Raw genomic sequence first — 12,147 nt, 5'->3', positions numbered from 1 at the left:
CTCTGGAAAGGAGCCTCTTAACCTCATGACATGCCACCATGGCTCATTCATGTGCTCCGGGGCCCATGAGGCTCCTCTTCAGGGTACCTTGACTAGACTTTTCCATATGGCCCTCACAAGCTTGGTCTTAATGATACCTGAGACTAAAGCAGGTGAAGTGCTGAGGAGTGGAGGCCAGGACCCCTGGAGCAGGAATGAGAAGCAACTGCAGGCAAGGAAGGGAAATCCATGGAAAGCACATGGTGCACTACCACACACGTTTCTGTACACACACACGCTCACACCCAGAATGCCAGCAGGCTGATTCTGCTGACTCCAGAGCGCACACACGTACACACACACACCAGAAGGCCCTCTGGGCCTTCCCATGTTACCCCTCGTCTGAATCATTAATTTCACCTGCAGTGCTTCCAGGATCCTGACATATACTTACATGTTATTCATTCTCCTTTGGGGAGGAAGGTAAAGAAGAGTGAAATAGATCTGAGATGAACATTTCAGGAAACAATTTTAAAGGATTGAGTGTTTTAGTCCCCAAAGGGTCAAGTTCAAAAGGTTGCTTATGTGACAGTGTACTTTTAGGAACGATGTTCTCTAATGATGCTGGGTAGTGGAGTCCAGATTTCATCAAGAAATTACTTGTTAACTCTTACAAAATCACAGCTCATTCATCAAATAACTGACCCACAATTGGTTCTACCATGCATTTGCCCTTACCTGGGAAGAGAAATAGCTAAAGCAAAACATTCAAGTTAAAGAAGCTCTAATTAAACAAACAGATGGGTCTTGGCCTGTGGGTACCACTTCCCTCAGCTGTCAGTGACCCATGCTCCGAAGCTCCCAGCAGCTGCCATTTATTGCACAGTGAGTGACCTACAGGCTGCCTCACCTTTCATCAGGAAGGTCACAAGGAAAATTACTCCCCAAAAAGGAATCTTGATGCCATCCAAAGACACAGTGTTGGACAGAGCCTACAAGCCTCACCATGACCGTGTATGCTTTGTGAGAATTACTACTCATCTGCAGGGACAGACTTCCATCTCCAGTAAGACCTTCGGGTAGAACACGGGTTCTTTTTATCTATTAATGTCTAGTTCATTGAAAGTGAATCCATTCTTCCCTGTTCTCTTGCTTCAGAAGGCATCTGTATCTTAGAATTTCTTCTAACATATAATTAATTTTTCATGCCTCCCACAGGAAGATAGGGAGGAATTTTGAGTACTCCAGTAATAGGCGGAAAATCCTGCTGTTTGTGGGAAATTTGGCCCAAATAAGATACTAACAAGTATTTGTGCAGCTTACCTCTTCATCTCTTACTAACTGGGCAAGAATCTCCTACAGACCTGGCAGTGTTGAATGAAAGATGAATACTGAGCCCACGGCCTGCCTTGCTTACAAGAGAGTCAAATGAGTAATATGAACTCCTACCCTCATTAAAGCAGAATCTCTCGACTTAGTTTTTTTGTGTGTTTGTATCGTTGCCCTTTGATGGTTCGGTTTTGTTTTCCAGATCGTACTTAGACATGTCCAAAGTGATCATCTTCAGCTACCTCTTCTGGTTTGTCCTCACAATCATCTTCATCACGGGGACAACCAGGATCAGCATCTTTTGCATGGGTTACTTGGTGGCCTGCTTCTATTTCCTGCTCTTTGGGGGTGATTTGCTGCTGAAACCCATCAGGAGCATCCTGCGCTATTGGGACTGGCTGATTGCATACAACGTTTTTGTGATTACGATGAAAAACATATTATCAGTAAGTGCCTCCCACTGTATAACACATTTGTGGTTTCAGCACAAGAGTAAACAATCCATTCAGTGGTTATTAAAAGCCCAATTGCCAGTCACCCTGCTCTCTTAAAAGCCCCAAATGAGATGCTGCAAGGTCAGCATCTCAGGGTCACATGACAAGAGGATGTGTATTTGCATCCTAAAATGTACTTTTCAGTTAAAATCCGCTTTCTTCTGAGGGATAATTTATCACCATTCACACTTTGTGCTACAAAATGGCTCTTTCATGAGCTGAATTAGTCACTGAATCTCTTCCAAAGGCATATCATGTTGGCTTGCCTAGAAAGCATTATGGAAGTACAAAATAAAATGAGCGTAGTTCTCTGTAACACTGTAGGGTGGCGAATGAGGCAGAATGGGCTATTAAATGCACATTTCATGTACCCATGAGATGTAAACACACAGGAGAATGCAACTTTGTGGTTACCTCTGGGCAGAAGGGTCCTGATTAGGGCTCAGCTAAGCCAGTAGAGGGTTGAGGCAAAACAGATGTCCTTCCTCTGCAAAATTTAGCTGCTCTGCTATTAAATATCCATGTTTCAGGGTACAACTTGTCCCTTGGCCTGGTAGGTAACTTAGACTGCCCGCTAGTAATCCTAGAATTGCATCAAATATTTTGGCTCACAGGACAGCTTTTAAGTTACTTACTTGTTTCACGAAATTAAACGGCAACCTTGCACGAGCTGAATGAGTTAATACATCTCTAGCTGGCCTAAGTCAAAGCGAATCCTTGTGTCCACTACTCTCTCGTAGTGATAGTGTATTAGAGGAGACGTGATGTGAGAATTTCCTGCTTCTCACCTTCCTGGCTACTTAAAGATGAGCTCGCCGGGCAACTCTAGGAAGGCATTTAAATTTTTTTTGACAGATGTACTGCTGTGTTTAGAGGTCTTGGAAAGCCAAGTGTAGGTTGCCATGAATATGTATTCAAGTCATTTACTTTGTCTAAGACCACTGAAATTTTGTCTAAGACCAGGTGATAGTAAAAGTGACTTTTATGCAGCAATTTTACCCCACTGATCTTTATTTACGTTTGGGGTAGTATTGAAAGCTCTTGGAGAGGGTATGAGACAGGACTACAGAATAACATTTTATTTAATAGCCAGTGTAATGGTGAGGGATCTGTTGCCAGAGGCCGATTCCTACAACCAGTCCTGAAAATGGTGTAGCTACAAAGTCCATTCATTCATTCATTCATTCACTCTGTAAACCTATATTGCAGACTTGTTCTTTGCTAGACATTACTTTTCTCTTGAAGAACTAGGTACAGTATTGCCTTCAAGTTTTACCCTAATGAACTCACACTCTAAAAGGGAAAACAAACCTACTTAATTAGTTATTATAATTTGGTCTGTTAATGCTAATTATCACAACATCTTCGGAAAACCAGAACAAAAAAAAGGAGTGACTCACACCTTGCTTAAGTAAGTTGGGAGCTGACTTTCCAGACGCGATGCCATTTGAACCTGTCAGAGACTTGAAAACCAGAATCAAGGGTGTCCAGGGAGGCAAAGGGAGGAAGAGATTCCCAACCTAGAGAACCCAAATGAAAGCATGACCATGGAGGACAGGTATCGTCACATGGAAAGCGTGTTCCAATGGGCAGGGCAACTCAAGCTGGGTAACTGCCAGTTTGGAAGCAAATTCTAATGACATTTTCCTACCTCACATATCCCCAGGAAATACACACAATTCAGTCATCACCTTTATGTTTTGGCTGGCAATGATTGTTTGTTTAAACTCCTTCCCCCTCAAGATGTGAACTTAACATGCATCATTGTTATGAGACAACTACATGCCAATCAACAAAGAATAATCCTTTTCCCAGAGAATTGGCCAAAAAAGGCTCAGAATACATACTCTTTTCCTATTCTAAGAACTGAACCATGCAGCTGATGTTTGTGATGATCTTCTGGCAAACAGCATAGGTGTAATTTGTCCGATCTTGTGGGAAAGTGACTGTACCAAAATCAAAGTCTTGGGGGTCATCGCTCACCCATTTGGTATCACAGAGTTCATCTTGTTCCTGCAATAGTCCAAGATTTTCTCTGTGAAAAGACAGAGGTTTCTAAGTGCTAAAATCATCACACTAAAGACTCTTCCTTTACTCATGGGATTTATCTTCCCCCAGGCAACTATGGTACTTCTAAAGCATCAAATGCATTGCCCCATGGTGACTGAAATTTACGTACTACAGGTTACCTCTGGAATCGTTAGCACAGAGACTTCATGAATTCTTGCACTTACGGAGATCACAAGACACCAACCTCTTTTTCTGGGTGCAGGGTTTCACAGTTTGCCACTCCCATTTGTTTTTCAGATAGGAGCGTGTGGATACATTGAAAAATTGGTTCAAAATAGTTGCTGGTTGATCCAAGCATTCAGCCTGGCCTGTACAGTCAAAGGCTATAAAATGCGTAAGTATGAAAAGCAAATTTGGAAGTGGGAGGACAGGGAAGGAAGAACAGTTGTATTGTTCTAATGTTAAAATCAGGCCAAAGGGGCACCTGGGTGGCTCCACTGAGCTTTCAACTCTTGATTTCGGCTCAGGTCATGATCCCAGGGTTGTAGGATTGAGCCCTACGTACTTAAGATTCTTTCTCTCCTTCTGCCTCTCTCACCACTTGTGTTCTCTCTCTCTCTCTCTCTCTCTCTCCCTCTCTCTCTCTCTCTGTCTCTCTCAAATAAATAAAATGAGGGGCGCATGGGTGGCTGAGTTGGTTAAGTGTCCAGCTTCAGCTCAGGTCATGATCTCACGGTTCGTGACTTTGAGCCTCAGGTTAGGCTCTGTGCTGACAGCCCAGAGCCTGTAGCCTACTTCAGATCCTGGGTCTCCCTCTCTCTCTGCCCCTCCCCGACTTGCATGCACATGCGTACACATTCTCTCTCTCTCTCTCTCTCTCTCTCTCTCTCAAAAATAAACAAACACTAAAAAAAAACTTATTTTAAATAAAGTAAATAAAATTAAAAAACAAAACAAAACAGAAAAAAAGAGGTCAATTCCCTTTCTAGATGGAGGCTATAGGACTGTAGTACATTATGACTCTATTGTCCATACCATGAAGTGCCCCTATTCTAGACATGTTTAGTCATGTTCTGGAAACGTACAAGACCTGGCAGGTCTGGGGATTGTATGTGGCCTGTAATAATTCCCCAAATTTCTTTGAGTTACATTAGGAAGGGTTACAGAAGTCCATAGACCTGTGGTGTTTGCAGCTAGATTCTTGGGTAGTCGGAGTACCTCTGACTTCCAGATTTTTCTCTCCTCAGGAAGCTCAGGGAACCTCAAACTCAGGAAGGCAACTAGAAGAACCTCCACGGTTTCTGCAGTTAGACTCCCAGGGCAGAGGCAGAAGTTTCCATTCCCATCCTCTGCCTCTTGTACCAGAACCCAGGACAAAACCACACTTGGTCCTCCATGGTGCCCGAAATGGGGGCTACTTGACCATGGCACTCTCTCCACCGTGGCTTCCAATCCAGGCTACCCTTTGCCCAGGATGAAGAGCAACTGGGAATTTGTTTTGATTTAGGATAAGATATCTGTTGATAACCTCTTTTTCTAACAGACCATACTGTGTTAACTGCTCTTCTGGTTATACTCGGATTACCATTCTCAGAATAGCCAGGGCTTTTTGTTTTGTTTCCTGTTTGTTTATTTGTTCATATCAGAGCATTGCCTCTGGCATTGGGACATAGAGACATTATTTCTCCATGGCCCTTGTTCAGGGAGAAAGAAACCTCTCTCTCCCAGAGAGAGAAGTCCTGAGGAGGCACCCTTGGTGAAGAGTCCTGTCTGTGCCTTACACTGTTACTTGTGGTCAGTCTTACAAATCAGTGTTGACATTGGAGTTGAAATGTGTATCTTTGCTTGTAAATAAATCCATCCATAAGTGAGTCCATGCATCAGAATATTGTTCTGAGGCTTGTGGGATTTCCCAAGCCTGATTATGCCACAGATATTATAAAATAACAATGAAAATGGATGCTAATTTTAATTTGTTTTTTTTTTCTACTTTTTGACCCCAGCTGATGATGATTCCTCATGTAAACTCCCCAGTGGTGAAGCAGGAATTATTTGGGACAGTATATGTTTTGCCTTCCTCCTACTGCAGAGAAGAGTTTTCATGAGTTACTATTTCCTACATGTTGTGGCTGATATAAAAGCTTCACAGATCCTGGCATCAAGGTGGGTCAGGCCATGAAATCAAGTGGTTTCTCTTTAAGTATCTGTCTGGAAGTAATATTGCACTGTGCTCTTGTCTGAGCTTGCCTATAGAACCTGCAATAAGTTAAGAAACCCCTTCTGGAGAAACCAATCCAAGAAGGGTTTGGCACAAGGCCTTGAAAACCTAAACTAGAAGAGTAACAAGAAAGTCTTTGGTACCAAGTCACCCTTACAAAGATCTGGGATGCTACGAGAGGTCAAAGACAGACTGGTCATCTAGAGCCCTCTGGGCACAGACCACCTCACTGGACATCGCTCATTTTGGCCTCAGGAAGAGCAGTAACACAGACGATGTTGATCTCTATAGAGACTAGTCCACATTCCCCCTCTCTGGCTCTGTCCTAAAAACGGAGAAAAGCACACTTACGTATTATTTTTCAGATTTAGGTTGAGAAGGAGTGTGATAGATACTGAAGCTCATTCTAAACCTTCCTATCCATCTTTTCTTATCTCTTCCTTCCCTTCAACCTCTTTTCCCCAACAACCTGATTTTCTCTTTTAACAAGAGGTCACCGGGCCACACTACCTTCTTCTTCCTAGACTCCACCCTTCTTCCAGTTTTTGCCCCAATCTTGTAGCTTTAAGGGGAAAGACCGGGAAGAAAGCTAGGTATTAAAGGCAATGCCTAGACAGCTCTGCCCATGTCAGTGACACCAGCCTTGCTGATTCCATCAGACCCATGGTGCTAAATAATCTGATAATCATCAGCTTGTCTCATATGGAATTTCCAGCATCTATCATTTTGATTTGTGTTTTAGATTAACACACTTCTGTTTATACCACCAGTGCTCTTAGAGACTATTCCTTCCCTCTGCCAGGATAAACAAAATGTTTATTTCAGAAGCCATTTATAGGGAAGCAGTTCCTGGCCTTTGTTCACTAACTTGGAGCCCAGTAGAAAGAATTTCCAGTAGGGGACCTACATTTACTCTGAGGAGCTTTGTGCCACCATGGGCCCTCACTATGTGCATGAACAGGGACTTCATTTTCTGCACAATATTGGCCCTAGAATTTACCATTGTAATTGTTTTCCTAACACCCAGCATATCAGTTTCATTAGAGCACAATGTCTTGTTCTTTTTTATTTCTTTTTGTTTCTTTTTCTTTTGGGGGGCTCATCCAAGATATTTTATCCTAATAGAAATTTTATTTACTTGTAGAGCAACTGGTATTTGTGCTGATAAATACGTCTTTTTTTTTTTTTTTTTTTTTTTGGCTTTTCCTAAACATTTGGTCCTTAGACATCCAGATCATAATAGTAAGCCAGTATTTTTCCCTCAAAGTTATCACAGTTATTTAGAAAGCCATATTCCTCATGTTATAGAAACTGATGGCTTTGGTTCAGAGTACAGCTCGTGCTTGTTCAAGAAGAGCCATGTCTTAACAAGTGTTGAATTCACAACGGAATTTCCAAAGAAAAGACATTCATTCATTTATTGATTTGTCCACAGCCTACTGTGTTACAAGGAGGCAGATGGTTGGCCTTCCCCTCACAGAGCTTATAGCCTTGTGGGCTAGGACATATCAACAGGCAGTCACAATGCCATGTGACTAGTGTGATGGTAGGAGAGAAGCCGTGGGGATTATATCAAGGGTACATAAACACCTGCAAATGGCAGGAACCACGGCAGCCTGAGGGATGAACAGGAGGTAGAGGAGGAAGGCCGGGGACACAGTCCAAGTGAAGTTACCAGGGGAAGTTTTCATGAAGAAACCCTGAGAAGCTCAGCATGGTTGAAAAACAGAAATTTGAAGGTGAAGATAATGATGACAAATAAGCTGGACAGATAGGGAGACGTCCGATTATCAGGGGCCTGAGAAACCATGTTTATGACTTTAAAAGTAATACCACAGATAATAAGAAGCAAAGGAATGGTGTGGCCTTAATGATGTTTTAGGAGCTCACTCTGCTTGTGGCGTGTACTCAGGACCATGGGCAAAGGGACCAGTTAGGTGGCTTCTCTACTGATCCAGAAGAGAGACAATGTCTCAGACCAGGATGGGATAAACTAGGAAGATATTTAAGAGTAAAATTGGCACAACTGGAAAATTGGAAGGAAGGGAGGTGCAGCTGGAAAGGAGAGGGTAGAGGATGATATGCCCAGGGTTCTGGTTGAAGCAAATGGTGGTACCATTCCCAAATGTAGAGATGCCAAGAAGCTCTAGACTTGGGAGAACACTGACCACAGACCTGAGTTGTTGGGTTGGTGAGCTTGTAAAACCGAACCCGTTGGCAAGTCCGGCAAGTCCAGTGAGAGGACAGGTATGGAGGTGGGAGTAGACTCGAGGGGCCTCATGACCCATATGGGATTAGAGCAGGTGAGTGGTTGGAGGGAATGTGAATGAGAAGAGGGCCCTGGGGAGCATCCACACTTAAGAGATGGGCAGAGAAGACCAGCAACTCTGATCCAGAAAGGACAAAAGGAAGCTAAGAGAGCATGGTGCCCTTGGAGCCCAAGAAAGGCTGTTTCAAAACAGACGTTCAGCAGACAGAATGTACAAACACAAGACTGAAAATTGAACACGGAAATTGGTGACCTCAACACCTGGGCACCAGAGCCAAACATGGGAGAGCTGAGGTTGAAGGGAAAGGCTTAGGGACAGTGACTGGGAGATATTCATGCACGGACATAGAAGACTATGAGTGTGCACGGGTTTTTATTTGCTAAGATTAGCAGGATGTGAGCATGTTGGCATGCTTGTGAGGAGGACTCAGTGGCAGTGAGAAGGCTGAGAATGCAGAAACGGAGCAATAAGGGAAGGATGGAGCCACTCTGGCTGCAGGGATGGGAAGGGACTTGTGCACAGGCAGACCGTAGGCGACAGTGTCACCTTTCCCACTGTCAGGGCAGGAAAGAGTTTCCGCAGGCTAGGTGGGAGGCAGCTGAGCAAACTATTGCCTCATGACTTACGTTCTCTCGGGAAGTAGGAAACAAGGAGTGAAGAGCCCTTGACAGAAGTCTAGATTCGAGAAAAGTAGAAGGGGTTTTAAATAGCTGCTGTAGGGAAGAATTCTGAGGGTGCATGAGGAGTCAGCAGATAACGTGCCTGGTCACGCCTGTCCTGCACCTCTGACCAAAGCCCCAGCACAGGGCTGGCACACCACTGGGTTCCTGCTGACTTGGGATTTACCAAGCGGATATGATCAGATGACAGTGGAACCAAAGTTGAAGATATTAAGAGAGGTTGATGAAATAGATCTAGGAGGACCCAAAGTTGGCTTGAAAAGTGAGAACAGGCAGAGGGATTGGAAGGAGGGAAGCAGAGAGGCAAAGAGGCAGGAGACAGAACGTGCCAGTGATGGAGCTTGAACTCCAGCTTCGCCTATTTCCTTAGCCCAACTCACTCCATACCTGCTTCTGCTCATTGAGTAGGATAGTAATCTGAACTCACTCCTCCTTGCAAATGGTCCCTCATGGGGCAACATTATATATAATAAGGTCAGGTGAGTAATGCTTTGCTAAGATACGAGGTTCAGTGGGACAGGTTTGAAGGGATGCATTCTTTTCAATGTCTTGAAAAACACAAACCATTTTTTTGTTTTGTTTTGTTTTGTTTTACTGACCTTCTGTGGTTGTGAGCAGGCCCACTCCCTCCCGCAGGTGGCTGTGCCATGTTCATCTACTGGGAAGGGGCCTCTACACGGGCTCTTGAGACTCCCACTGCCAGCCAGAAGAATCCAGTTAATGACCTAAAAAGAAATGTTTTCTAATCCTCATAATCATTTTCAGGGGAAGGTAAGTAAAAAGGATAGAAATACTGATTTTTTTCTCTATTTCTGATTTTTCTCTAGAGGGGCTGAACTTTTCCAGGCCACAATTGTAAAGGCCGTAAAGGCAAGAATTGAGGAAGAGAAAAAATCAATGGATCAACTGAAGAGGCAGTAAGGAGGCTTTATTTCACTCTTCTCCTTTCCTTTTAATTTTGGTTTGCCTGATCCTGTTGGGCTGGCTCTCCACTCCCAGGTACCCTTAATCCCCTGAAAAACCCATTTGTGTTAACTTTTACAACTTCTGGGTATTTGCTCTGTGTCATGGCAGTAGCTTATGCTCACTGGACTGAAAATGGAAGTAATTTAAAAGAAAGATGGCTGCAGCGTGGTAGAAAGGGGAGCCATGTTGGATAAGACCAATGTCAAGTCTTGGTTCAGCTGCTTACTCTGGCACACATCGTTCAGATTCTCTGAATTTCAACTTCCTGTTGAAATTAGGGCTCACAATCATATCTGGGTTTTTATAAAGATGAAAAGAGTTCATGAATGAGACAGGGCCTTTGCCAGTACCATTGAGGTGGAGCAAATGTTCATTATATCTGTGGATTAAAGGAATAAATACAGAGTCCTAGCTTTGGAAGGATCTCTAAAGATAGTATGATACAGTCTCTTTGGGAAGAAACTGTTGCCCCATGACATTAGATGACTTAAAATCCCCAACAAACTAGAGGCAGTACTAGAAATACAACCCCCGTTTCCCTGTGTTCACTTCAAGAGCTTGTTTTCTGCCGCAGCGTTCTGGGGAAGTCGAGTAAGGGACTGACTCCACTCAAGAGCTTTGAGAATTTCTTTTTAAAATTAATTAGCTAATTTTTAAATGGCCCTTGAAAAGAATTTTCTTGGAGTGAAATTTTCAGCAGTAAATGTCACTTCCGAGGATTAGTAGCTCTTCATTTGGGGGGCAGGTTTAAGAGCTGATGGCCACGGAATTCAAAACCTAGCCACTTTCTCCAGGAAAGTGGAGACTCCATCAGCCCACCAGGAAAATCCCCCAAGTTTGCTGAGACTACTTAATTCCCTTATGACCTCATTTCCCAGCTCCTTTCCCCATGCAAAAATGTTTGCTAGCATAAATTACACCATCCCATTGCCTGGCTTATTCCACAATTGACGATATGAGTTACATAAAGTGTCATATAAACAGTTATGGTATAACTGTTGCCATTGTGGTCTCTAGTCATCAGGTCAGAGAAATAATAAATTTGGACCCACATGTAGAATGAGTTCCTAATTACCTATAGGGGAAACCTGTTACTATCATTCACTTTACTGAATTTTTCCATTTGCTTTAAGAATGCATCCTCTTAAGTGACAGAAAGTCAGAATATAAAAGAATGTAGGTACTGATCATTGCCAAAGAGAAGCTAAAAGTGCTGTATAAGTTGCAGGAAGCAGAAACCAGCTTAAAAACTTGAGCAACGTATCCAGAATTTTAAGAAACTTAAGAACTGAAACACTGCAGGAGGACAGGTCTGGGAAACAGAGTTCAGCACTGCAGTTTCTGAATAGTTGGACTTCCCAATTAAGCAGACAAAATAAAAGGCTCTAACTCAGTAATTAAAGATGCAATAATACATCTTTCCAGAACCAATAGGAGATTAGGTTTGAGATAGAGAAGAGTCACGTGGTCTGATAGAATACTTAAGAGCGTCTGAAGAGCAACATGCTTTTTACAAAATAGTCCTCACACTTACATACCTTTTCATTTGATTTTCACAACTATGTGAGACACACGGGTATCAATTTTTAAAAATTGCAAAATCTGGAAGAATAAAGGACTTCCATTTCATCATCTAGTGTGTTCAAAATGCCTTTGGTACAAGGTGTAGGTGGACATAAAGTACTGTGTACCAAACTTTAGCATAATTGTGATCATATTATTAAGACCAGCATCTGTGTAGAGCAAAATAACAGGGAGATGTGGGGAGACACATATATATACATACATATATGTATACATACATATACACATATATGTGTGTGTAGACATGTATATATTGTCCCCCAAGAAGATGCTTGTTGCCAATAAAAAAAAAAAAACATTCAAAAGTCCCAAATATTGACCACTTTGTGATTTTACCCACATACATACAGGTGGAAACCCAAACTGATCATGTGGTAACTGTGGGTGTGTTCTTGGCATTGCTGCTGCTACTTTATCTTATAGGATGGATCGCATCAAAGCCAGGCAACAGAAATACAAAAAGGGTAAGGAGAGGATGCTGAGCTTGACCCAGGAATCAGGGGAAGGCCAAGACATCCAAAAACTCTCTGAAGAGGATGACGAAAGTATGTCGAGATGTTTCCCTCTTGTTCAAGTAGCTTGGCATTGAATAATAGCATGATAAGGGCTAGGGCTGT

General features: G+C 42.9%; 1 protein-coding gene across 10 annotated transcripts in view; it reads left to right on the top strand.

The window, feature by feature from the left end:
• Window positions 1-12,147, top strand: part of PIEZO2 (piezo type mechanosensitive ion channel component 2) — a 468,071-nt gene that overhangs the window by 383,495 nt on the left and 72,429 nt on the right. For all 10 annotated transcript variants that reach the window (XM_053902383.1, XM_053902382.1, XM_053902379.1 and 7 more), the window contains 5 exons: window positions 1,511-1,754; window positions 4,110-4,206; window positions 5,816-5,975; window positions 9,808-9,897; window positions 11,954-12,075. In XM_053902383.1, coding sequence (XP_053758358.1) covers window positions 1,511-1,754; window positions 4,110-4,206; window positions 5,816-5,975; window positions 9,808-9,897; window positions 11,954-12,075 — 713 coding nt within the window. The remainder of the gene's footprint in view (window positions 1-1,510; window positions 1,755-4,109; window positions 4,207-5,815; window positions 5,976-9,807; window positions 9,898-11,953; window positions 12,076-12,147) is intronic.

This window comes from Panthera pardus, unplaced genomic scaffold, assembly GCF_024362965.1.
Source record: "Panthera pardus isolate Hobbes unplaced genomic scaffold, ASM2436296v1 HiC_scaffold_15, whole genome shotgun sequence".
Classification (NCBI taxonomy): Eukaryota; Metazoa; Chordata; class Mammalia; order Carnivora; family Felidae; genus Panthera; species Panthera pardus.
Note: the sequence above shows the minus strand (reverse complement) of the source record. Positions and strands in the feature narration are given on the sequence as shown.